Below are 25,765 nucleotides of genomic sequence, written 5' to 3' on the forward strand. Positions count from 1 at the left end.
TGGCCATAAATAGGAGCCAGGAGGCAAGGTTGTATGTCCAAGGCAGGCCTGTAGGTGCATGACACCATGGGTGTGGGTGACAGAAATGGCTGAGGAGGTCTTCTCGGAGAGGCCTTCACACTTGGGGATGAGGTGACAGCCAGCCTGCACGGCCCATCTTAGCAGGCAGTGATATATTTGAGATTGAAGTGAAGTGAAGTGAAAGTTGCTCAGTCGTGTCCAACTCTTTGTGACCCCATGGACTGCATAGTCCATGGGATTCTCCAGGCCAGAATACTGGAGTTGGTAGCCTTTCCTTTCTCCAGGGGATCTTCCCAACCCAGGGATCAAACCCAGGTTTCCCGCATTGCAGGCGGATTCTTTACCACCTGAGCCACAAAGGAAGCCCATTTTGAGATAGAGGCATTGACAAAACCCTGCAAGAACTTGGAACAGTTGGTTTAGCCTCTTGGGGCATCCTGGAGAGTGCTTTGAAAACCACCTAGATGGAGGACAGAGGGGAAGCCTGCCTCTTCTCTAGGTGCTCCTCGAATCTTGCATGAGGCCTGTCGGGTTGTTAGAACATGGTGAACATTATGAAGGACAAACAGCGTTTTAGGCAGAAGCAGCTGCTCCTGAGGCGTCATGGTCCTGTGGTTTGGTGTTTGGGTAATAATGTGAAATTCACTGTGGCCAGAGTAGCATGTATTCCAGAGGGTAGGATAGCATGACAGGAAGTGGGTTACAGGCTGAGGTCTTCGCTAACTGGGCAAGGTGGTTTGTGATCCAGAACAAGGAATGGGCATGCGTTTGTACAGGTGCCAGGGAGCCAGAGAGAGTGTTCTATCAGGGGACCAGGACTGGGGGCAGGAAGCCCTGCAGGGAGGGTAGTGAGAGCACCCTGCCCTGGAGGAGGATAAGCTGCCCCTGCGCAGCTGTCCTCTGGGCCTCCATCTTGGCCTGGGTTGTCCCCGTCCTTCCCCGGTGCTCCGAGGCCTGAGCAGCCAGGCAGGTGGGCCGGGAATGCTGTCTGCTCTAGGTGCCCTAGCTGTGTGGCCGTGTTGTTCTAGGGGCTCAGAAGAGCAGAGGGCTCCTGTTTGTCTTCGGAAGTTTGTGAGGTTGGCTCATAGCAGCCACTCTGAAATGGCCCTGCTTTGTGTGTGCCCCACAGGTGTTTTCCTTTCAAAAGGGGACTTTTCAGTATGCTTATGCTATATTTGAACCAATTTCAAGGACCTGGAACTCCATATGCCAACACTGGGCTTTTCGGCCAGTGTGACCTAGTGCTAAGTTTGCTCTGATGGTGGTTGGGTCCCAGCCGGAGGTTGGATGGAGAAGCAGGAGCAGAGGGAGGCGTGTCCACTCAGCACTGGTGTCAGCACCCGTGGGGGCATGTGGTGTAAATAAGGTCAGGCGAGGGGCCTCGTCTCACTCTGTTAAGGGGGACCTCCCCATCTCCCTCTGCTAATAAACCTGACACTTGAGGCCTCCTGGGCAGGTTGGCGTTCTAGACCGGGGTCCAGGGTGGCCAGGTGAAGAGGGCATCGCTGGCGGTGACTCAGGGCCGTGCCTCTCCACCACTCAGATCCTGATCTCAGCTGATGACGAGATGGAGGAGTCGGACGTGGAGGAGGACCTCCGGAGACTGACGCCCCTGAAGCCCTCGAAGAAAAAGAAGCACCGCTTCGGGCTGCCTGTATGATGCATTCCCAAGCCAGGGTCGGGTGGGAGCCCGTGGCCGGCCACCGGTCAGCCGAGGGTTGCTCGGCCGCGTCTTTCCTCCCCTCCTCTCTCTGCCCCTCTTCTACCTCCGCTCCTCCCACGGCCTCAGCCGCTCCCAGATACTGTGACCCGGGGAGGGGGGCTGCCGGCTCCACGCGGCAGCTGGAGGTCCCCACTCAGTTGCACTACAAACACTGACCAAATATGCAAGCGAGGCGTTTTGTTTGTGTGTTGTCGTCCCAAGTGGTGGTGTGAGGGACCCGGAAGCCCTGTCCCACATCTGGCCGTGTGGCCTTGAGGCTGAGGACTTACCTGCATGTGGACCATGGGTGGAGCCTCTCGCCAGGGCTTCAGGGGGGAGTGTGAAGACGGAACATGTTTGGGGGCTGAGTTACTCATTGACCAAGTTGGAGCAGTGACGCTTTCTTACTCGAAATGGCTTTTGTAACTATTGATTTCTATGGCTGGTTTTATGAGCTGTCACAGTGTTAATGTTTTTTGAGTATGTGTTTATTTCCTATGGGACTAATGGGCAAAACATAGATTTTTAAGTCTTCCGTATGCTGTTGACTTTTATATGTTTAAGTTATATTTTCATACTATTGTATTTAAAAGCTCTTTTTTACCCCCAAAGAAATGGGTTTGTTTGCCTTTCATGGGACATGAGCTGGTGGGAGGAAATAGTTGGGAGTTTTTTTATTTGGAATATCGTTAGGTAATCTGCGATCCGATGTGGTAAATAATTCCAGTAGGAAGGGAGGTGGGGCTTTATCTGAAATCAGCAAACCCAGTTGTTCTGCAGAGGTCAGGCCTGAGCAGGAGGCAGCTGGTCCGAATGTAGATCCAGGGCCTGTGAGGGTGGAACAGGAAGGGCTCTGCCCAGGGCCCAGCAGCACTTGGCACTTCAGCTGGCAAGTTAGAGTCTTGGTGAAATGTGACTGAAAAGGGAGCATAAGAGGATATTGTATCCAGAGAAACTGAGACTCCAAGGCCACTCCTGTTTGTCCCCTGCATCTCTTCAGAACCTCCAGATCTGAAGTTTAAAGTGCAGTCTTGGCCTCCCCACCTCCCATGGTGCAAGCTTCAGAGCCAGACTCTGGACCCACCTCTGGGAGCATCCTCTCAGGCTACCCTGTGCCTGTCAGCTTAGTGTTGTCTACTTGTCTTGTGCAGCAGTCTAGAGAATGCCTGTCTGACCATGAGATCCTGTTGTTTACATCCTCCAGAGCAGCAGGGTGGCTGGGCACGGGGTGGGGCAGGTGGAGGTGAGTGAGCTCGCTGTCTGCATCCACAGGCAGGACGAAGTGCTTCTTTCTAAACTTGTGGCCCCCACTCCTCAGAATGAGCCTAGGCCCCATGGCTTTGGGAGTCTGCTGCCCGGCAGTGGAATGGGCTGACCCAGGTATCTGCCTGCTGTGGGAGCAGCAAGGCAAAGCAGCCCGGTGTTTTGTCCCAGCCCAGGATTGGCCTGAAAGTTTAGGAATAGAGAACTTCATGGCGAAAGTGCAAGTTGGAAGTGAGATTAGTGCAGGGAGCCCATACTACCCAGAACCTTCCTGTTAGGCCTACGTAACAGTGTGTTTCACTCAAGCAGGTTGGGTCTGAATTGTAACCTGTGAGCCACAGTCTTAAACCAGGCATCCTGGGTCTATCCTCTGCCTCCTGCAGTCCCACCTGTGTGGGTTGTAAGGGCACAAACTTTGGAGAGGACTTCTCAGCCTGCCATTCTCTTAAGAGTCCAGAAGCAGGAGGGCCAGAGGAACCTGGACCTGAACTGCCATGGGCGGCGACTCTGCTTGGGTGGGTGCCAGTGGCCACAGGAGAGGAAGGTGAGATTGCAGCCCATCTCCACTCTCCCTTCACCCTGTTCTCATCCCGTGTTCTTCCCCCTCCAACCTTCAGCTGTGTTAGTGGGCAGCTCTGCACTGGGAAGACCAGGCCTGACTCTGATCCTGGTAGGTGGTAGGCATCGCTGACTCGTCTTACTTTGTCCTCCTGTTGCCTTTCGTTTTGAATAACCTGTGGTCACACCTGTTTCCTGCACCTCACTGAGCCCAGAATCTGAGCTTTTCTTTCAGTCTTCAGATCCTGATGTTTCCAAACTAGCAACAGTGGGCAGGAGACACACAGGCTGTGAAGGATAGAGACTGGGTTATACAGATACCAGATGATCTGCTCGTCCCAGTGCCTGCTGGGCAGTAGGTTTTGGGGACCAAGAGGCACCGAGCAAGTGGTGGTTTCTCCCTGTATCCTGATTTTCAAAGGAGTTTAGTCTCTGAGTGGCAGTTGTGTGGTAGCTGACTGCCTAGGGCATGGACATTTACCAGAGTCTAGTTATACAGGGCATCGTTGGCATGCTTGGCCTTACTCTCTGTGCACACTTCACGCTCACAGTTTGTATCCCCCAGGAGTGCTTCCTGCGGTTACTGAGGGCTTTTCTGTGGCGCACTGTCCCGAGGTAGTGGGAATGGTGGGCTGTGGCCAGGACTTAATTCCCAGCTGGCCTCCCTCCCTGGGGTAAGCTTTCTCTCCAACTGCTCCAAGGTGCCTTATGAGGTGCAGCCCTTCACCTGCCCCAGGGCAAGCGTCGTCATGTTTAAGAAGCCACGGAACACCAGCTGGATGTTGTGCACTGTCCATCTGGTTTGTCTGAATTTGGACCTCAGCCATGCCACCTTTCATGGAAACTTGTAAGTCAAGGCCAGGAACAAGTTTCTTGTGACTGATGGAAGTAACCTGATGGAGTAGAATTGTCACGTCTACCGTCTGAATGAAAGAGACCACCATTGCCCGTTCTCCCTTTGGCTGCCAGCGGATGTTGTCAGTGGCAAGGAGGAATGTTGATGAGATCCCCGGTGACAGTGGCTTTTTGGTCTGCTCAGTCCAAAAGCCTACCGTGTGAAGTCCCACTAATGAGCCTTCAGGCATGCTGGTGGCCTCCAGCCTCAAGCTTTAACTTGTGCCTCTTCCTGACAACAAGGAGTCATAGGTTAATGTTGACCATGCCTGTAAAGGGAATATATGTAAAGGTTCAAATTCAAGTTCTTTCTTCCCCTCGGCAGCGTGGGCCTGGAGGCTGCAGCCCAGAGTCCCTGACTGAAGGCTGCCCCAGGAGCCTGGAGGGAGCAGCAGGTGTCAGCATCGCACTCTGCCCTCCAGACGGCAGTCCACTGGCCATTTTGCTGCCAGGTGAACATCAATGACTCTGGGAACTTGCCATCAGCCAGAGCAGCCACCCTGGAGGGTGCAGGGCTGGCCTTTAGAAGTTTCACACACTTCCAGCGAGGAACAGAAAGCTGTCTGTTTTACCCTGCGAAACATTGGTAGCTCCAAGGGGCTTTGCTTTGGGGGAGGGCCTTTGAGCTTCTGAGTGGGTGGGTGGGTTGTTTTAATTTGGTTTCTCTTTTCATGACGTTTGTTAGGAGTCAGACCTATGTGAGCAAACCATGGCCTCCCAGTGGAGGTGGTTCAATTTGTGGTGTTATGAGTCACAGAAACACATTTTTGAAGTGAAAGGGAAGATGATGTACTTACACTGTAAAATGGTTTACAATAAAGTTTGACATATTATTACAGTTTCTAAAAAAAGAAACTATCACTCTTGTGGTTGCTGGTTGTGTGTTCTGTGGAGCTGAAACAGCTTGGTGGGGTCAAGAAAATGTCCCCAGTGAGTTAGAAAGTTAGAAAGTTCTTCCCAGAAAACAGAGTGAGAATGAATCTGACCTCTCCTTACGGCAGATGTGGGAGCCAAAACCTGCCGAGGGGAGAAAAACAAACATGCTCACGCCGTTTTGTCTTTCCTGCTAATGCGAGTGAAAGCTCCTCTGCCTCCCTCACCCCCAGGAGTGTGTGGTGCCTTAGAGATGGGGTGTAAGGGGTGAACATCCCACATCCTTGTTCCTGAGGCTGCAGGGCTGGAAGGCAGGTGCCTCCCTGGGCAGCACTGGCTGTGGAGGCAGAGCTGAAGCACCAGGAGCCGGCAGCACAGGCCAGGCCTGTCCTCATTGCCTCTTGGCCCCTGTTTGGAGTCCTGGATTCGTACTGGCAGCTGTCTGAAGGCATTCCTCATGTCAGCACTCGTCTCAGATGGAACTTGGCAGGGCTCGCGTTGGCCTCCATAGCCAAGACCAGGCAGGGGGAATTAGGGTGGGATGAGATCTGACAGCAATGGAGTGGCATTCCAGGTAGCCAAACGTCAGTGCCTGGTTGTTTCCGTCTGCTTGGAGCCTTCAAGGATAAAAATGTGCTCCATCACAAACTGACAAGGAGCCTGGGTATGTTCGACCCAACAGGACAGACTCTGAGTGCCCATCTACATCTACATCCACTCCTACCCTCACCCCAGGCCCAGAGCCCTGCCATGTGCCCTGGGGATCTCCCCTTCAAGGACGGGGTGTTTGAAACTAGCAGAGGAGAGTTAAGTGACCTTCAGGGTCCCTGTCCATCTATCTATGACTGGAGTGAGCTTCACTGTTGCCCACCCTCTCATAACCTAAATGTTCTTGGGCCAGTTGCCCTTCAGTGACCTCATCTCAGTCAGAGGCTCTGTGCTGTTTCCTTCAGCTCACCTCATGGTTTCCTCCCAGCCCTTCCTGGGCACTTTGCCCCTTCTTTTATCCCTCTGCTAATAAACTCACACTGGGAGCTGGACATAGAATGGGAGCATCAGTAAAACTGTTGACGGGGCAGCTCCCAGGCTTCCCTTGGCCGCAGTTTCTCCACCTGGGAGCCAGGTGCAGGCCCCATGCTCTGAGTGCACTGTGATGGCTCAGCAAGCTGGCCGTGAGCACATGCTCCCCAGTGGCAGACGCAGGAAGCCTCCTCCCCATGTGGAGCTGGAAAGTCTCTTTCCTGTGGAATCCAGGGAGAGGGTAGAAGAGAGAGAAAAACAAGCTCAGAGTTGTTCACACTGGCCCAGGGCCCTCCCTTTCCTCGGGGACACCCCATGCTGGGATGGACTATCGCAGATAGACAGCTCGGACAGCCACATGCATGTTACAGGACCTGCATTCGTAAACACAAGTTGCTGCCAGGCCCAGCGCCTCCCTCCCACAAGAGAGCAGCTGTCCCCGAGGGTACGGGGTCTCCCCAGCTGTCTACTGTCACCAGGACTGCAGCCCCCCAGGCAGAAGTGCTCAGAAGCCCCTATCATCTCCAAGAATAAACTCTGAAGCCAGCGGCTGCGTGGATCTGAATCATCAGGGAGCTGTCAGAGGAGGGGGAGTGACTTCCCGGGACAGGCAAGCAGACTATATAAGCCCCAGAGGGCTGGGCGCTGCTTAAATCTCTTCCACAGCCTTTGCCTGCCAGGGAGCAGCTCCCCACAGCACCCACCATGTCCCAGGTAGGAGGGCCCAGCTCAAGGCCTGCTGGTGCCAGGGGGCGGGGGTGGGGTGGGGGAGGTGGACACTGTCAACTCTGGCAGCTGCGTCTTGAGCTGATCTCAGGGCATAAACACAGAAGGCTCTGACTCCCCTGGAAGGCCAGGGCTCAGAGAGGTCAGGCATACAGATGGTATGAGGCTGTGACAGCTGTGGCCCCAGAGCTCCTGGTCTGTGGGGAGAGGATGGAGACCTGGGGTAGAGGGTATGACATGCAGTCAGGAAAGCTTCCTGGAAGAGAAGTGATGCCTTGCATTAGCTGAAGTTAAGTGAGCAGGGAAGAGGGGTCTGGGCCAAGGCATGGTCATGGGAAAGGGCCCTCAGCCTCAAGGCCTCAGGTTGTAAGATGAGGCTTGGGCTCCCCGAGGCTGGCGCTCAGGAAGCCCCCATCAAGAAGAAGCGGCCCCCTGTGAAGGAGGAGGACCTGAAGGGGGCCCGAGGGAACCTGACCAGGAACCAGGAAATCAAGTCCAAGACCTACCAGGTCATGCGGGAATGTGGTGAGTGTTCTCAGAATGATGGGGGCCTGGGCGCAGATGTGTGTCTGTGGGAAGGAGGATGGGTTGGGCGCAGGAGGGTCCCACGGGTCCTTGTTCTAAGAGTTCAGAGCTTGTGGGCTTGGGGTGGTGCTTACCACAGAGGGGCCCTCTCCTCTAGGAAGCCAGGCCTGCCCCTGACCCACCTCCTCCCCATCCTTCCCGCAGAGCAAGCTGGTTCTACCGCCCCGTCGGTGTTCAGCCGCGCCCGGACTGGCGCTGAGACGGTGTTTGAAAAGCCCAAAGCTGGACCCGCCAAGAGTGTCTTTGGCTGAGAAGTGCATGCCACCCCACCCCTTACCACAGGCACCACTGCGACACAGGAACTTTTCCCAAGAACTGTTTTTTTTTTTTCCAAGAACTCTTTTTTTATGCCAGAACACACCTTCTCACCTGCCACCTTGGGGAATGCCACCCCTGCCCCACAGCCCTGGCCCCTCAGCCCAGGGACTCTGCACTCACACCTGAGAAACACCAATAAAGAGAATGCCCAAGTGGCCCCAGCATTTGAAAGGTGTTGGTTGGTCACTGGCTATGGCCACTAAATGCCAGGGAGGGGAAGGGAGGGCAGGGTGGGTGTGGGGCACGTTTTCCACCCATCTCGGCTCTGGGCAAGTCCCAGAGGATAATGCAGGTGCTGTTATGCCCACCGCCACGTGCCACAGAGAGCCTCGGGTGTGGAGACCTGGTGCTGACCTGTGTGACTTCAAACCATCTCCCCTCCTCTTCTGAGTCACAGTTTCCCCTTGTATGTGACAAGGGGCCCTACTGTGTAGAGCAGGCCACAGTCACAGTGCTCAGAGTGAAGCAGGTGGGGGCCTGGGGCTCACCCTCTCCCCACCCTTCGCAGAAGCCATCGCGATGCCTCCAGGGACCCCAAGGTTCGATGGAACTCAGGGTCCTCAAATCTCCCTCCCCCTTGTTCACATTGCCCACTGCCATCTCGCATCCCCTCAAAGACCCAACCAGGTGAAGGCTCCTCTCCGGCCAGTGGCCGTCCAGTCCCTGAGCCACTGTCCCCTCACCCCAACTGAGTGAGCCTCCCCCTCGCCACTCCCACAGATCTGCCTGAGTCACGGAACACCAGGGTTTCAGGTTTTGTGTGATTCTTCCCGCTTCAGGCCTCAAATGTCCCTCAGCACCTGGAGCTGTCGGATTCAGGGCACTAGAGAGGCCTGTCCAGCTGTGACAGCAAGACCCCAGACAGTCCAGGCTAGACCAGCAGGACCTGGGCTTACAGTGCCTGGCTTGGGGCCGATGTCTGCAAGGAAGTCTCGCCCGTCCCCTAAGCAGGTGGAGCAGGCTGCACAAAGCCTTTCTCATGTTCCCAGCCAGCCCTGCCTCCTTATATAGCTTTTTCAGGCTGGGCCCAAGGGAGCAGAACTTCTGTGGGGGCCAGGCCTGGGCCTGCCCACTGGGCCCTTTGGGGACGCCCTTACCGCAGATTGCTGAAGGGCTGTGTTCTCCCATGTCATTCCGATCACTTCCAGAGCCAAGGGGCGTGCGGTGCAGATGTGCACAGAGGTTCAGCTGAAGTCATGTAAAGAAAGGGAGTGTTTACCTGTAGCCACAGACCCAGCTCCCTTCCCTGGGGGCAGGTGCTGCTGGTGTTGACAGAGGCAGGGCTAATGGAGGAGCCCCCTTCCTACCCTGTGACTGTCCCAAGTGGGACCTGAAGATGGCACCCTCCCTCATCCCCTATCCCCAGAAGAATGTCACTGAGTCCTCCTTCCGACCCAGGGTTTGGCACCTGGCCAGTTTTCTGAAGCATCTTTAGCCCATATGTGGCCCAAGACTCAGGAACTGAGCTCTCCCAGATCCACAGGGAGACAAGCACCAGCTGTGTCCCCATCCCCTAATATTTGCTTTATTGCTGTTACGAAAACAGTCTTTCAACTTTATTACAGAAGAATTGAAAAAAGCCATCCTTAATCCTACCACAGGCCCTCCAGCCATCCTCCTGTGGCCTGGGCCCATGACAACAGCACTGCCCTGGTGGTGGCTTGCTGACAGATCGGCGTTCTGCCCTTCCTCACTCCAGGAGTGATTCACGGGCTCCCTTGGCACGACTGACCTCCACATAGGCCGCTTGAGTGCACACGCCACCACCCTGAATCACCCCCTTCAGGAACTCCGTGCTTCCCTCTCAGGAAACTCCCCACAGCCTGATCTCTGGGCCACAACATGGGGCATCTTTGTGACTCTCGGTTTGTATTGCCAAATGCAGATCTTGTTTTGGAGGCCTTGCTGGAACTGCACCAAGATTCCTGGCTAGAATAATGGGGCCCGAACAGCATCCTGGGTACCCTCCCCAGCAGAGAGAAGAGGGGGCCCTTGGCCTAGCCCCTCTCCTCCCATAAATAAGGTGTATCCACCCTGCCTTAGCCCCAGCAGATCTTGCTCCAATCAGGTGCCCCGAGGGCTGCTTAGTGCCCTTGGGTCCCACTGACCAGTCATACTGACCTTTTTTCCAGGCCCCCTGCCTCCCAGAAACCATACTTCTGCCCTCCTCTTCCCAGCAATGCCTCTCCTCTAAGGCTGGGCTTACGGAGAGCCGGCCAGTTCACTGCTGTGCCCCCCACCCCTGGGGAGCTTTTTGGTGGGATAACCGGTGTGGGGGTGGTGGTGGTTTGCTTAGATTCTGGACCTTTCAGAGGGGGCGCCCGTACTCAACTCCCACCCAAGCCTGCTCCTGGGTTCCCATCCCCAGCCAATGTCCACAGGACATTTGTAGCTTGCCTGCTTATCTTGAGGCCCCTGTGGTATTTGGCTTTGCAGATCCCAGTTTCCCAGAACCTGCCCCCGCAGGGGCGGGGCAGCGAGCAAGTTACTAATTCCGCACTTCGTCTCACAGTTCAGAAGCGGACCGGCCACAGCCAGAATGGAGACCCCAGCCCCTGGCCGCACCCACAGAGTCGTGCTGGTCCTGCTCTCGCTTGCCGTCCTCCACACCAGCAAGGCCCAAAAGGTAACATCCGTGGGGCCTGTGTGTGTGCACCCTAGTGTGAATGGGGCAAGTGAGTGAAGGCGAGGAGAGCCTTGGTCTGTGTGAGCGTGGGTCAGTGTGTGTGCAGAGAAGGGGTGCTGTCCTAAGGGGTCTTTGGAGAATCCCCCATTTACTGGGAGGGGTGATCCTGTTATTTCCCAGTTCCCAGGGAGGAACAACAGCCTAGCAGGTTGGCCTGGAGGGCAGCAGTAGGTAGGGTGGGTAAGAATGCACCTCAGGAGTCCAGCTTACCCCTCCCTCCTGTCAGCCGGACCTCGCGGAAGTAATTGATGCTTTGTGTGTCTCTTTTTCCTCCTCTGTAGAACAGTAGCAGAACAAGGTCACAGTAATAGGACTATTCAGAGGTTTGTGGTGAAGAGGAAACCTTTAGTATTACGAAGTGCTGAGTACAGTGTCTGGCACCAGGCAGACAGACACTCACGTGTAAACGAGGCACTCAGCCTGCCGCGCACCTCTGTGCTGAACACGAGTATGCCACGTGCAAGCAGACAAGAGCCGTGTCGGCTCTGCCTGTGTACACATACCCTTCCTTGGAGACTGCACACCTAGGGCAAAATACACATGCTTGGGGGAGTGCCCCCGGGGACGGATGGAGCAACAAGGGAAGCCCCACGGCTGTGGAGAAAAGGACAAAGCAGAAGATGCTCAGGCTTAGAGGTGGACCTTCCCTACCTCCAAGTCTCCCAGCTCCCGCAGGCCCCTGGGGGGAGGCTGGTGGGCACCGTTTTCCCAGTCACTGGACTTGTGCACTGCCCTTTCACTGGGCAGGACTAAGATGGCATGGAAGTTGCTGCCGCTCATCTCTGCCTCAAGGATAAATCCCTCCCAGACACAGTGGGGCTCAGGCTCCACCCCTTGCCTGCTTTTTCTCCAAGGAGCACTGTGGCCCCCACTTGACAAGATAGGACGGTCCCTGCCCAGTAGGATCTCTGCACTATTGGGTGGGGAGTGAAACACACAGCAGCCTCTGATTTGAGATCAAAGTTCACAATGCTTCATGCGATTCTTCTTGGTCTGTGGCTCGGTTGGGGTTGGGGGCCAGGGCTTGGTGTGGGACCAAGGTCAAGACCCACTCTTGAAGAGCATTAAACAGTCCCACCCTTTCCTCCTTCACAGGTCCAGAATGACATTGACATCTACAGCCTCACTGTGGACTCTAAGGTCTCCTCCCGATTCGCCCACACAGTCATCACCAGCCGGGTGGTCAACAAGGCTGATGCCGTGCGGGAGGCCACCTTCCAGATGGAGCTGCCCAAGAAAGCCTTCATCACCAACTTCTCCATGTAGGTGCCCTCCTGCACTCTTCCTGGTCTCCCCTCCCCAACCTGCAGTCTGACACCATGGCCCCTGTGTTCTCTTCCTAATGTGAGATGTGCCAGGATATAAGCCTGAGGTGTGTGCAGTTCACCTGTAGGCAATACAGAGGTCAGAGGCTTCTAGGAACTTCATGCATTCTCAGAGACCCTTCCCTGCCTCCATCCTTTCATCCCTTCCTCCTTCCCATTCTGCCTCCCTCATTCCACCCCTCTACCCATTCCTACCTCTTTCCCTCCGTCTATCCCTCTCCCTTCCTCCCTCCCTCTGTTGGTCCCTCCCACCTTCTGTCTCTCCATCTATTCATCTATCTCTTTTCCCTGAGTTCTGCCCAGGTGCCAGATGGAGAACCACAGCCTCTTTATGTCTTTGCCTTTGAGAAGTACAGACTTGGGGCATCCTGAGGCCAAGCCCAGGCAGAAGGGAATCACCAAAAGGCAGATTCCAACCCAGAACACAGAAAACTTCTTAACTTCTTAAGCCCCTACAATGAAGCAATGCCTCAGGGAGGGCGATCACCTCCTTGTCACAGAAGTTCTGACCCAGGCTGGTCCACCTGCCCCATAGTGGGATACTGCAAAGGATGGTTCTTCTCTAAGCCAGAAGCTGTGTTGGGAGGCCGCTGGGGTTTCCGTAAGCTGGTGACTCTGTAAGCTGGTGACTCTGTAAGCTGGTGATGATCGTCACTTTGTCCTCTGCTTTCCTCCCCCACCCTTCCCAACTGAGTTTTGCAATGTTTGCTGAATGCCAGAGAACTCTCTGTCTCTGGCCCTGCAGGAGAGGCAGTGATTGAGAACAGGCCAGAGAGGGGCTAATCCTAGAAACTCAGGGAGGGTGATGGGTGGGGCAGAGGCCTAGCATCTCAGGCAGAGTCCCCAATGTACCCTGGGACCTCTGAACACCTGCGATGGGGGCAGGATCCTTGTGGTTGGTTCCTTAGCTCTCTGCCCACCCCACTCCGTCAGCCCTTCTTTTCCTAACCAGGAGCCAGGCCTGTGCGGCCCAACCTGCAGTGTAAGCTTCACAGGCTGCACCCCACTTCCCATGTGGGTGCTCTGGCTGGCAAGCTGCAAGGTTCCAGGCCCATTTCATCTTCTGAAGGCCCAGAACGTGCACCCCTCTCTGGGCCCAGCTCCTGTGGCTGCATGAGATAGGGAAGCAGGGGGCAGGGCAGTGTGCCTTGCTCCCCGACCTGGCTAGGAGCCCCAGTTGGGCATCTGGAAGGAGGAGCCCTGCAGCCCAGCACCAGCCCCACTGTAGCCCAGGGTTAAATTGTGACCAGGAAGGTGGGGAGGAGGGACACTGGCCCCAATATCCTGGCTGTCCCCTCCCGCCTGGAGACTCTTACACTTTCACACCACCCCCGGATGGAGCAGACTTATGTTTGCCTGCCATTTCTCTCTCAGTCCCTCAAATGGCCACTAGGATTGTTTCTACCCGCCAAGGAGCCCCATCCCCCAGTCATCCAAAACCTCCTTCCCCAGGAGCCAGCTTCTCTGCAGTGTGGCCTGCCCTTTGTTGGCAATAAGAGGGGCAGCCGTGGAGAGAGGGGTCAGAGCCTTCAGCCCTGTGTCTCCACTGGCCTGGGAGCCAGCATCTCCTTCCTCAGCCTGCCCCACCCAGCTGGACACAAGGCTGAGTGAAATGAGGCTCAGAGCTCTCGCTGGTGGCTGACTGGTTCCTCTGGAGACAGTCTGTAGGGTGGAAGGGGCAACTGGAATGTGGAGCCAGACAGGAACGGAGGAGAGAGGCCAGGTGCTTGCTCAGCCCTGCCTCCTCCTTCATCCCAGTTGTTCAGGAAAAGGCATGTCAGCCAACACAGTGCGTAGCTCAGGGTAGATGGAGGTCTGCAGAGCCCCTGACCACCCCGGGGCCCCACGCAGAGCTATGTCCGCAGTAGGTGTGTAAGAGACGCGTGGTCTTGGGTAAAGATAGGAGTCACTCTGTCGGAAGGCATGGTAAGTCCCAGAGAAGGTGGGATTGCAGTGGGCCTCACCTGCCAGGCTCTCACAACTCACTCCCTCCTGCCCCAGGGTCATCGATGGTGTGACCTACCCAGGTAACATCAAGGAGAAGGCTGCAGCCCAGGAGCAGTACAGCGCGGCCATGGCCAGGGGCGAGAGTGCTGGCCTTGTCACGTGAGTCCAAGGGGGTGGGAGGATCCCTCTGGGGGTGGAGTCAAGGCTGCCCCCAACTTCAGCTGTTGAGCATTGCTCCCCCTCCAGGGGCCATACCCACCCCCACCCCAAGTCTGAGGGGCACATCCAATGCCCTCTTCCCCAGGGCCACCGGGAGAAAGACCGAGCAGTTCCAGGTGTCCGTCAGCGTGGCCCCCGCTGCCAAGGTCACCTTCGAGCTGGTGTATGAGGAGTTGCTGGCCCGTCACCTGGGAGTGTATGAGCTGCTGCTGAAAGTCCGGCCCCAGCAGCTGGTCAAACACCTGCAGGTACATGGCACCACTTTCTTCTAGAAGGCCTCCTTGATGACCTCACTCTGCCAAGGGCGGACCCAGCTTCCCCCTCTGCCTCCTGTGAGGGCCAGCCCTGGCTCCCAGCAGACCCAGTAACCCGCTTCTTGCTTCTAGATGGACATTCACATCTTCGAGCCTCAGGGCATCAGCTTTCTGGAGACAGAGAGCACCTTCATGACCAATGAACTGGCAGAGGCCCTCACCACCTCACAGAACAAGACCAAGGTGGGCCTGCTAGGGTCTGCGGGTGAGGGTTCCCAGGGGCCTATCTTGAGGCTGGACTTCCAGAGAGCGGAACTGCTGATCAGAATCTCTGAGCTGGAGGGACTTGTGAGGTTCCTATGTCCATGCTGTCATTTGGCAGACAGGGAGGGCAAGGCCCAGGGACAGATGGTGGGTGCTGGTTTGAACCCTGAGCTCAGGAGAGAAGACTGATGTGAGGGTCCCCAGACCAGGTAGGGAGGAGGGGCTGGCTGGACCACACACATCCTGGGCCCAGCCTCTGCTTGTACAAAAATGTGAGCAGGAGATTCACTCACACCCCCTCCCCTATATGGAGGTCATTGGCCGACAGCTCAGCCTGAGAGAAAGTCTCCTGGAACTTGACCTAAGACTGCCTCCTGGAATTGTCTCTTCAGATAGGGATGAGGGGTGTTATTAATACCACCATGATGCTCCTTCCAACTTCAGCCAGGTCATTTTTCCAGGCTCACGTCCGATTCAAGCCAACACTGTCACAGCAACAAAAGTCTCCGGAGAAGCAGGACACGGTCCTAGATGGCAACTTCATTGTCCGCTACGATGTGGACCGGCCTGTCTCCGGGGGTTCCATTCAGGTATGTGGGCTCCAGGCAAGAGCTGAGCCACCAAAAAGTCCATTCACCCTCAAGGACCTGAGCCTGGGTGTTCTTGAAGAAAAGACAGAATAACCACCCCTGGTTATCAGTGCACCAGGTATTGCATGGATAGAACACAGGCAGTTTAGTTGTGTTGTTGCTGAAACTGTTCCCTTCCAGAGGGGGAGAAAAGTTCATCTCTGCTGAAGAGCTATTGGGTGGGGTTTCCTTCGTTGCCCTGGCTGCCAAGAGGTTCACAGTTCACTTTATGCTCAATCGCAGTAGCTTCTTTCACATAAGTTTCTGGCCACATTGTGCTTCCCTTTTACCTTTCTGATGGGCCTTGTTTTTGGAGTCTTCACCTCTTTGATGGATCTCAGGTATACTATGTCTGAACCTTTTAGTATAAGCTGCCTCAAATAATTAAATAGGTAAAGTAAGGGTAGAGTTCTGGTGGGCCAGGTCTAAGCAGGGAAGCCTTTGTAAGGGAGGCGCTGGATCAAGCCAAGCAGTATGGCAGGAATCTGGGGAGGTTCATGGTGGAATAGGACCGGAAGGAACTGGGATAAAGAGTGCAGCAGAACCCCAGGCTTGGGGGTGAGGAGGCTGGTTGGGGACAGAGCTGCAGCTCTTACACCTGGGTGTGTCTCACTCTGGTCACAGATTGAGAATGGCTACTTTGTGCACTACTTTGCCCCTGATAGCCTGTCCACGATGCCCAAGAATGTGATCTTTGTCATCGACAAGAGCGGCTCCATGATGGGCAGGAAAATAAAGCAGGTAGGTCCCGTGGGCCAGGTAGGGGTTCTGAAAGCTCGCAGACATCTAACACCATCAGCTTTGGTCCAGCAGGCAAACCAGACCTGCCCTCCCTCTTCTAAGTAGGATGCTCCCGTGGATTGAGGTTGGTCTTGCTGCTAGAACATTCCCCACGTCCTCACTCCAGCTGTGAGCCTTAAGGTGCAGTCTAAGGGCATAGGAGCCACCAGGGAGGCCCCACTGAGACACCCACCATGTGTCCCCTTGCCCTGACCCAGACCCAGGAAGCCCTTATCAAGATCCTGGATGACCTCAGTCCCCATGACCAGTTCAACCTCATCAGCTTCAGTGCGGAAGCAACCAAGTGGAAACCTTTGCTAGTGCCAGCCTCGACTGAGAACGTGAATGAGGCCAAGAGCTACGCCACTGGCATCCGGGCCCAGGGAGGTGAGTGCTTGTGTAGCCCTGCATGGTAGACACTTCTGGGGCACCCTGCTGGGAGCCCCTCTGAGGGTGTGTGCCCCACAGGGACCAATATAAATGATGCGATGCTGATGGCCGTGCAGCTGCTGGAGAAAGCCAACCAGGAGGAGCTGTTGCCTGCAGGGAGCATCACCCTCATCATCCTCCTCACTGATGGCGACCCCACTGCAGGTGAGGCACTGCCAGCACCCCCCTGGCGCACTGCCCGGGAGAAGCTGGGTTTCAGCCTGGCATGCTGTGGAACCTGGGGCAGGGAGAAGGGTCTTTTAGGACTCTTTGGCTCTGAGATTCCAGAAATATCCATTGAGCCAATCACCGTTTTCTCACCCCTTTCCAAAACCACTGGGTCCAGGGGAGACCGACCCTTTGAAAATCCAGGAGAACGTGCGAAAAGCTGTAAATGGCCAGCATAGTCTCTTCTGCCTGGGCTTCGGCTTCGATGTCAGCTACGCCTTCCTGGAGAAGATGGCACTAGAAAACGGCGGCCTGGCCCGGCGCATCTATGAGGACTCAGACTCCGCCCTGCAGCTGCAGGTGCCCACACACCCTGACTGGGCTGTGTGAGCAAGGGATGGCACAGCCAGGTGGGCAGACCCTAGCCCGGCCCTCATGAAACCCCCCCTGCCCTGCAGGACTTTTACCAGGAGGTGGCCAACCCACTGATGATGTCAGTGGCCTTTGAGTACCCGAGCAATGCTGTGGAGTCGGTCACACAGGACGCCTTCCGGGTGTTCTTCAAGGGCTCCGAGTTGGTAGTGGCTGGGAAGCTCCGGGACCACAGCCCTGACGTGCTCTCAGCCCAAGTCCGGGGGCAGCTGGTAAGTGTGACTGGCCATTCTGGAGGGGAAGGGCAGCTGGGGCAGGCAGTCAGAGGGGCTGGCCTCAAACCCCAGCCCTGCCACCTCCAGCCCATTGACCTTGAGCAAGTTACAGAGTGCCCTCTGCCACCTGTGGGTGATGCAGCCCCACTGTGTTGGTTCCCGGTGGAGATTAACGAGATGATGTAATTTTCTGAGGGCACCTGCGCAGCGCTGGCATGTGGTAGGCACATAACGGTCAACCAGTACAGCTGCTGCTGTTGTTCCCAAGGGCACCAGCTGCTTGGTATCCCCTCCTGACCTCACCCAAGCAGTCAGGCAGGGAAGGCTACTCCCATTTCACAGATTAGCAGTCTGACCTCCAGGCAGAGCAGCCAGTTTGCCGAGGGTCCCGCTACTGCCACGTCAAGAGCCCAGCTCAGCAGGTGGTATCCTGTCCCTGCACAGCCTTCCCTGCCTCTCATTCCACAAAGGGAATCACAGCCCCTCTCCAGGCGCTGGGGGTACTGCCCTCATGAGAGAGATAGCCTGGGTAAATTGTTGCACAAGCAAGGAGCTGCGGGCTGGATAAACTCGGGAAGTCAGGGAAGCAGAGCTGGAAGCCCCCGCTTGGCCTGGGGATCAGGGAGGGCTTCTGAGGGAGGCTCAGCTGAGACTGAGGGGTAAGTGGGAGGTGGTAGAGGTCAGATGGTGGAAGGACAGAGGAATATTTCATGATTTTGTGGCAGGTAGGCAGCATGTGTGGGGAGAAGAGCAGGTGGACAAGGCAAGTGGGCATGGGGGTGCCCAGGGCCTCGTCTCAGAAGCAGCCAAGTGTCAGGATAGGCAGAGTGCATCCTATGGCGAGCCTGGCCAGCTTCACACCCAGCTTTGGCACCTCCCAGAGGTGAGACCTGGAGCATGGCACTAAACCTCCCTGTGCCTCAGTTTCCTGCTTTGTACCCATGAAAATAAGTCAACCTCACCCACCTTATAAGGCTGCATTGGGGATTAAGGTTTTGCCCAGTGTAAACACTCTCTGTGTGTCAGCTGCTCATACTGTCCTGGTGTCCAGGAGTTCTTAAAGTGCAGAACCCAAGGTGACTTGGTGTAGTTCACAAACAAACATGTCTTTCTTTTAGTAGTTATGTAGTTAATGTGTTGTGAAAAATAGCTCGAACACCAGACCTAAGGTTTCACAGGTCTTGCTGCTTGGGGCAAGAGTGTTAGTCTATTTAAAATTCATCCGAGGGACTTCCCTGGCAGTCTAGCGGTTAGGACTCCATGTTGTCACTACCAAGGGCCTGGATTCAATCCCTGGTTGAGGAACTAAGATCTCACATGCCACATGGCACAGCCAAAAACAGAAAAAAATAGCTGTATGTGCGGAGAGGGCAAAAAAATTCAGGCAGCTCCTGGTTCTGTGCCCATTGTTTTGTACCTGGGATAGTCTTCATGTTTTCTCCACCTCCTTATCATCCTTGGAGGCTCTATGACTGAGCCTCTCACACCCCTAAGCATCCTCCGTACCCTCTGCTCTACTTGCAACCAACGCCACCTCAACCAGGTTTCTCGTGGCGGGCTGGGCAGCACCAGGCCAGGTGCTGGCATCACGCCCTCACTGCTTCTGCCCTCACTGGGCCCCTCTTTCCAGCACGGGGAGAACATCACCTTTGTGATGGAGTCCCATGTGGCCGAGCAGGAGGAGATGTTCCGGGGCCCCAAGTACATCTTCCACAGCTTCATGGAGAGACTCTGGGCATACCTGACCATCCAGCAACTGCTTGAGCAAATGTGGGTGAACGCATCCTCCAGGGCCCCCCCGGGTGGCCACCCACGGCCTCAGCACCTCCCCAGGCTCTTCACTGGCAGGGCTGGCACAGCTGGCACAGGCATCTCCTGGGCAGGGAGACTTGAGGTGGTGGTAACCCTGGAAGGGTCTGGGAGGGAGGGAGACTCTGAGCACCTGGGGGCTTGCCGAGCCACTGGCCTTCTCTACCTGCAGGGTCTCTGCGTTAGATGCTGAGAAGCAGGCTCTTGAGGCCCGCGCACTGAACTTGTCACTCAGCTACAGCTTTGTCACCCCCCTCACGTCTATGGTGATCACCAAACCTGAAGGTCAAGAACAGTCTCAGGTTGCTGAGAAGCCTGTGGAGGATGGTGGGTGTGGCAGCAGAGTTCTGACCCAGCATTCCCCCCAGCCCCTCCCCAACATCCCAACCAAGACTCCACCCCTGCCACCCACAGACTCCCAGAAAACTCATCCCTGTTTCATTGATGAGGAAACTGAGGCTAGACCTCCTGACCTCCTCCTGCACCCCACCCCCTCCGCCACCGCATGTTCACTGTACCCTGTGTAGTTCTGGGGCTGGGAAACAAGGTTAAATAGAAATACTTCAGATGTATCCAAACCACCCTGACAGTGTGTCTCTCTTTCTCCCTGTTTTTGTCTTATTCAGAAAACAGAGACAGGAGAGTCCCCCTAGGTAAGAGCCTAATGCCCTCTAAGGCTGGCCTTGGTAACTCTTGGTTGACACAGGGCCTATGGTTCGGCAACCATATGGTGACTAGCCAGCGCCTCTCCCACCCAGCCCCGCTCAGGAGGGGTGTCGTCTGCCCAAGCATGCTGGTGCGCTTAGTTACCTGTTCATTCAGATATTGGCTGTCACTCAGGCCCCATCCTGGGCATTAGAGACACAGAGACACTGGGGGTCCCAGAAACATGCATTCAAGAAGCAAACTTAAGTTTCTCTGATTTCCAGGGCCCATGGGGTTTGGTCAGTCCATGGACAGAGCATCCTGGAAAACAGGTAGCAAAAGAGGAGAGGGTAGAGGAAGGGGATACTGACAGAACCTTGATCCTGGCTCCAGACTGGGCTCTGCCCTGGCTGTGGACAGAGGGAGTGACTTACTAGACTCACCCACCTGGTAGCAGGGCTGGAACTCAAATCCAGTTGTGTTTGATTAGGAGGCAGCAGTGCAGACCCTTTCTTTGTCTTTTCTAAAAGAAGAGGCTGGAGAGGAAAAGATAGTTTGAGGGCACTACCAGAGCGGGGAATGGGCCAATATTCTAGCAGGGAGGAGTTCGAGAAGGGCCCTTCGTTCCAACCCTGACTGATAGGGGAGGGGAGGGGACCCACCTGCCCCCTCCATGTCCCTCTTCTGGGGTGAGTCCCAGCGCCCAGGCTGTGGGGACCCATGACTCTGCTTGAGAAAACACTGTTTGTGTGAACTTTGTCAAAGGCGGAGGTTTGAAACTGTTAAACAGCCCTCCAAGATTGGGAGTACCTGGACGTTTTCTTGCTCCTCCTCCTCCATTCTACCGCACGACCTCGAGATTGGTGCTACCAGAGCTGACGTTACGTAAGCCACTTTCTGACCCTCTGAGGGCCAAGTTTCCTCAAGATGAACCTGCCCATAGTGTTAGATGAGATAAATCACCAAGCCCAGGGCTAAGCAGAGACCAGGGAGGTTTTCTGGAAGGTATGACATTAATTGGGCTTCCCAGGTAGCTCAGCTGGTAAAAAATCTGCCTGCAATGCAGGAGACCCCAGTTTGATTCCTGGGTCGGGAAGATCCCCCGGAGAAGGGATAGACTACTCACTCCAGTATTCTTGGGTTTCCCTAGTGGCCCAGATGGCAAAGAATCCACCTGCAATGTGGGAGACCTGGGTATAATCCCTGAGTTGGGAAGATCCCCTTGAGGAGGGCATGGCAACCCACTCCAGTATTCTTGCCTGGATAATCCCCATGGACAGAGGAGCCTAGCGGGCTACAGTCCAGAGGGTCGCAAAGAGTCAGATGCCTCTAAGTGACTAAGCACAGCACAGCACAGCACATGACGTTAAATAGCACGTCCTTTATTTTTACTGAATTGAATTCGTTACACTCTGGAGGCTGGCTCACTAGGGATGGAACGTTCTAGAAAAGGAAGATTTCCTCCATTCCCAAAGCCAAGAGTAGTCCCTTGAGCTGTTTTCTGATCTCCAGACCTAGACTCAGACACAGCTGCAGGGCCAGGCTGGACCCCATCTCCTTAGTTTTTTCCCTGACAGCATGCTCTTCTGGTTGAAAAAATCTCTTTGCAAAAGTAGTTCTAGACTGGGTGTGTGTTTGTGGCAGGGTTCGTGGAGTTGGAGCTTGGTGGGTGGCAGTGATGGCTGGAGGGCTTGCCATTTGCTTCGAATCCTGACTGCCTTCTCCCTTTCTGTTCCTGAACTCACGCCTGCTCCTGCACTGTCACCTACCTCAGGTCCTGGTGGAGCATCTTACGACATGGATTTCAGAATCAAAGGTGCCCCCAAGCTGCAGTAGATTCTGGCCCTATGGCAGAGAGACCTGGAAGGGGAGGGCCAGGGAGCTCTCTGAACCCATCACATAGGTTTCCTGATGGAGAGAGAACCCTGAACACCCGTTGGCTTTTCCATTCCTCAACCCTGCCCCTCCCCAGGAAAAGGCTGCCTAAACCAAGACTTTCTTCTTATTTCAGGAACAACCGTGACAGCCCCACCCCTCGGTAAGTGCCACCCCATCTCAGCCTCCCTCCCTATCCTCGCCCCTACCCAGTTTTACCTGCCCCCAGAACACACCTGCTGTCCCAGCTCCCGTCCAGGCTCCTTCTGTCATCCTGCCACTGCCTGGGCAGAGCGTGGACCAGCTCTGTGTGGACTTCCGACGCCCTCAGGAGCTAGTGAACCTGCTGTCGGACCCTGACCAAGGTGAGAGGCGCATACCCAGTTATCCACCCAAAGAAATCTAGTCACAGCGCACCCCTCAGCTTCCTACCTCAGAAACTGGGACACCTACCCACAGACTCCCAGGCAGCCGGTGTCCCAGGCAGGCACCGCCCGAGCTCTGACACTTGTACTCATATGTCTGCCCCACGACCTCTCACTGGGCACCACTTATGTGGGCCTGAATGACCTACACCCCAAGGTGACCAGAGGTGGGCTTGCCCCTAGGTACTGCCATACTTCAGGGTGAGGAGACACCTGGGCATAGCCTGTAGTCAGCGCCCAAAATGTAGTGGAGAGAAGCCCAGGAGAGGAGACAGGAGCTGTCCGATGGCCAAGACGTAGGGCTGCGTGGAGTTGTATGGGGGTGACGGGGCCTTGGCGGAGAAGTGGGGGTCCGTGAGGCCGAGAAAGGGGTAGGCAGAAGCATAGAGCCCTGAGGGAGGCTGGTGGAGCTGGAAAAGGTGTGGAGGAGGGAGGTGCACTGGCCAGACCTGCCCTCCAGCCCCCGGAAGGCAGAGCTGATCTGGCCATCTGAAGGTGGCCGTCACTGAAGACCGGGGGCCCCTCCAAAGCCAAGGGTACCCAAGGGCTGAGTGGAAAGATGGTGGGAAGCAGGCTGGCAGCGTGAGGAGAGGCAAGGAGGGGGACCAGCAGGTGAGTGGGTGAAGAGCAGCTCTGGGGGCTGTAGCCGGGGAGGGGCCGGGGGGGGGAACCTCCTGTTCAGGCCAGTGCCCAGCTGGAGCCACAGCTTCGACCTCTCTGCTCCCGGCCCTCTCAGGGGTTGAGGTGACTGGCCACTATGAGACAGCGAAGGCCTGCTTCTCGTGGATTGAGGTGACCTTCCAGAACCCCCAGCTGCAAGTCCATGCGTCCCCTGAGCATGTGGTTATTACTCGAAACCGAAGAAATTCTGCATACAAGTGGAAGGAAACACTGTACTCAGTGATGCCCGGGTGAGCATTAGGCGGTGGCCACTTTCCACTTTTTTGGGCTGGGCACGAGTGCTCTGCAGTGAGCCACACCCACAGGAGGGGCAGCGATGTGAGAGTCCTTCACGTCCCCCTCCAGCTCTGGAGGAGGATGCCAGGGGTTGACCTGGGGACCTGGCTGTGCTCACACCTAACCCAGGTCACTGTCTGGTACAGGGGACAGCGTGGTTTGGAGCTGCTCTGCCGCTGACCCTGAGTGACCATAGGCAGGGTGTTCTACCCCCTCATCCCTAACTAGGGCTAATCATCTGAGCCCTCAGCCGGAGGGCTGAGACGCCGGTCTCATGAGAGCATGTGGTCAGGGAGCACTTTGCCCATAGACGGTGCAGTGCCCACTGGGCACGCAGGAAGGTGTGCTCTCTACCTGATAAGGTAACCACGATGATGAGAGACTGTCCACCAGGGGAGGTTAGGAATGTCGTTCTTAGCCTTGAGCTCTGACAAGGAGAGACAAGTCCCACTGACATCGATACCAGGCAGCTAGAGGGTGGCAGAGGTAGACTGCAACTTCTTGTGGAGCCGCCTCTCTGTGGGGCCTGGAAGAGCTGTGTCCAGCTCTGGGAGTCACAAGCTTGGGGGAGAGAGTCCAAGGACCCAGGCCCTCTTCAAGCAGTGTCCTCTGGACTTCCCGCCCATGCTGAGTACAGAGAACCTTGTCCACTTCCTCTGTCAGCCCCTCCAGAGAAACTGGTTCCCACCTGGTAAGTGAGTACAGACCTCGGGAATCTGAGGGGCTCCCCTTTAAAAGCTCCCAGTTTCATAAAAGGTCTTAAAGTCTCCTGTTATCTGGTAGATGCGGAAAGATCAATAGCATTTCTGTGCTTTGGACAAACACACTAGAAGATGAAATAAAGGATTCCTATCAGTCGTGGTGCTTGAACACTCACGTACTTTCATGACCTCAGAAGGTCCACATAAAGAAAAGTAGACCATAGCTTTTACATTGAACGGTGTTAACAAGACAGTGTAAGTTTAGGGCGATTCCATTGAAAATAACCTCAGAGTCACAGCAGGGGTTTATTCAACATGCAGCGTTCCTGAGAAAATGAAAACAGTAATAACTCCAGAGGTTATTCTAAGTAAAAAAGGAAGTCATTCCAGAGGGACTTGCCCTTCTAGATCTTAAAACACACAATTAAACACTAATCATCAGAAGAAAGTGGCATTGGCCAAAAGAACAAAAGAGACAGAGGAAATGTATCCATGAACCCCTAAGTCATATAAAACTAGTTTGTGAGAAATCAAATCTAAGAAAGCCAGAGGGAGAGGAACCATTATTTTAGGTTATACACAATGCCAGGATAACCAGGTGTCAGTGAGTTAGCATTGGTCCCAGGTTCCCAGGTGACTGAGGAAACTGAAGCCCACAAGACTGAGGGCCCTCGCCTGGAAGGCCACGCTAGGAGATCCTGAGGACAGAAGGGCAGCCCCCCCACCCCGTGGCCCCCCCAGGTCCCCAGTGGGCATCTCCAGGCCTCCCTTCCTGCTCAGGATACGGCTTTGCCCACAGCCTCAAGGTGACCATGGACAAGGCGGGGCTCCTGTTGCTCAGCAGACCAGACAGGGTGACCATCGGCCTGCTGTTCTGGGACGGCCCCGGAAAGGGGCTCCGGCTTCTCCTGCAGGACACTGACCGCTTCTCCAGCCACGTCAGTGGGACCCTTGGTACGTGGCCCAGGCTTGGGAAACCCTCAGAAGTCACCTCTGCCTGTGAACCCAGCCTCCTTCTGTCTTTTTTCTTCTCTGACCCACCCTTTGTATCTCAGGCCAGTTTTACCAGGACGTGCTCTGGGGGCCTCTGGACACGGCAGATGACCGCAGGCGAACACTGAAGGTCCAGGGGCGTGACTACTCTGCCACCAGGTGACTCAGTACAACTCCACTGAGCCCAGCCACGGGTTGGGGCTGGGAGCTAGGCTCTGGGACCCCCACTTCTCTGTCCCTCCCCAGGAACCAGACAGTCAGGTGTCAGGTCAGACAAGTCTGACCCAGCTTTCAGTCACCCCACAAAGGATGGTCAACTCAGACCCACAGGAAACACATTAGCCCAGAGACCACTGGGAAACTCTCCCTGAATTCCTGGACCCTAGGGACCACACATCACTGGGTCCCCTTGGGTGACCTGCGCTGGAAGGAAGTCTCAGAGGCCCTGAGACCCTCCACCTTTCACATTCCTATCCCCAGCTGTCTCCCTCTCTTCCTACCACACCTGACACATGCTGACCATCTGTCTGTCTGTCCATCCCAGAGAGCTCAAGCTGGATTACCAAGAGAGTCCCCCAGGCAAAGAGATTTCCTGCTGGTCTGTGGAGCTGTAGTTCTGGAAGGAGCAACACCCACCACCCCCTGCCGCCGCCCCATGTGCAGATGGTTGCCACCCAGTGATCACAGGGCCACTCTGGGCCCTGGAACATTGTAGGGAGAGGTATTTGCACTCAGTAAAATAAAGAGAGATGGTGTGAGCCCAGGGAGTGGGCATCTCTGGTTTCATCTGGCCAAATCCCCAAGCATCAAGGTCATGTCCTGGACATGTAGCGTCGTGTACCGTTAGAATCATCCACTGTCAGCCACTCAAAGGCCTATGGCCAGTAAGGCCCACAGAGAGTGTTCAGTCCTATCCCTTCACTTTACAGGCTGGGAAACTATGGTTTAGAGTGATTGAAACTGTTAAAATGTTGCTCTTGCTGGGGCCATGGAGCCAGAGAACACTGGGGAACAGGGTTCATTCTGCTTTATGGTGACACAGGGTCCATGAA

At 55.5% G+C, this 25,765-nt stretch overlaps 3 protein-coding genes across 15 annotated transcripts in view; all 3 read left to right on the top strand.

Moving 5' to 3' along the window:
• Positions 1-5,293, top strand: part of STIMATE (STIM activating enhancer) — a 54,030-nt gene extending 48,737 nt beyond the window's left edge. For both annotated transcript variants that reach the window (XM_004018389.6, XM_042236090.2), the window contains exon 8: positions 1,565-5,293. In XM_004018389.6, coding sequence (XP_004018438.1) covers positions 1,565-1,681 — 117 coding nt within the window. In that variant the 3' untranslated portion in view covers positions 1,682-5,293. The remainder of the gene's footprint in view (positions 1-1,564) is intronic.
• A 1,689-nt stretch (positions 5,294-6,982) lies between these two features.
• MUSTN1 (musculoskeletal, embryonic nuclear protein 1) lies at positions 6,983-8,124 on the top strand. The gene is made up of 3 exons (XM_004018390.5): positions 6,983-7,045; positions 7,450-7,582; positions 7,787-8,124. The coding sequence occupies exons 1-3, from the start codon at positions 7,037-7,039 to the stop codon at positions 7,891-7,893; spliced, it is 249 nt and encodes an 82-aa protein (XP_004018439.1). The 5' UTR covers positions 6,983-7,036; the 3' UTR covers positions 7,894-8,124.
• A 2,351-nt stretch (positions 8,125-10,475) lies between these two features.
• On the top strand, positions 10,476-25,476 carry ITIH4 (inter-alpha-trypsin inhibitor heavy chain 4). 12 transcript variants are annotated; one of them, XM_004018391.5, is made up of 23 exons: positions 10,476-10,586; positions 11,742-11,908; positions 13,973-14,077; positions 14,223-14,385; positions 14,524-14,634; positions 15,117-15,245; positions 15,909-16,025; positions 16,283-16,451; positions 16,533-16,658; positions 16,840-17,021; positions 17,120-17,305; positions 18,939-19,078; positions 19,290-19,444; positions 19,744-19,770; positions 20,047-20,094; positions 20,528-20,647; positions 21,537-21,578; positions 21,774-21,800; positions 21,886-22,002; positions 22,799-22,973; positions 24,520-24,674; positions 24,776-24,872; positions 25,258-25,476. In XM_004018391.5, the coding sequence occupies exons 1-23, from the start codon at positions 10,500-10,502 to the stop codon at positions 25,325-25,327; spliced, it is 2,715 nt and encodes a 904-aa protein (XP_004018440.3). In that variant the 5' UTR covers positions 10,476-10,499; the 3' UTR covers positions 25,328-25,476. The 12 variants fall into 12 exon arrangements, with proteins under 12 accessions (XP_004018440.3, XP_060258449.1, XP_060258450.1 ...); XM_060402461.1 differs by lacking the exon at positions 10,476-10,586 and adding an exon at positions 11,183-11,282; XM_060402466.1 differs by lacking the exon at positions 21,537-21,578.
• Positions 25,477-25,765: the final 289 nt, after the last annotated feature.

Source organism: Ovis aries, chromosome 19, assembly GCF_016772045.2.
Source record: "Ovis aries strain OAR_USU_Benz2616 breed Rambouillet chromosome 19, ARS-UI_Ramb_v3.0, whole genome shotgun sequence".
In the NCBI taxonomy this organism is placed as follows: Eukaryota; Metazoa; Chordata; class Mammalia; order Artiodactyla; family Bovidae; genus Ovis; species Ovis aries.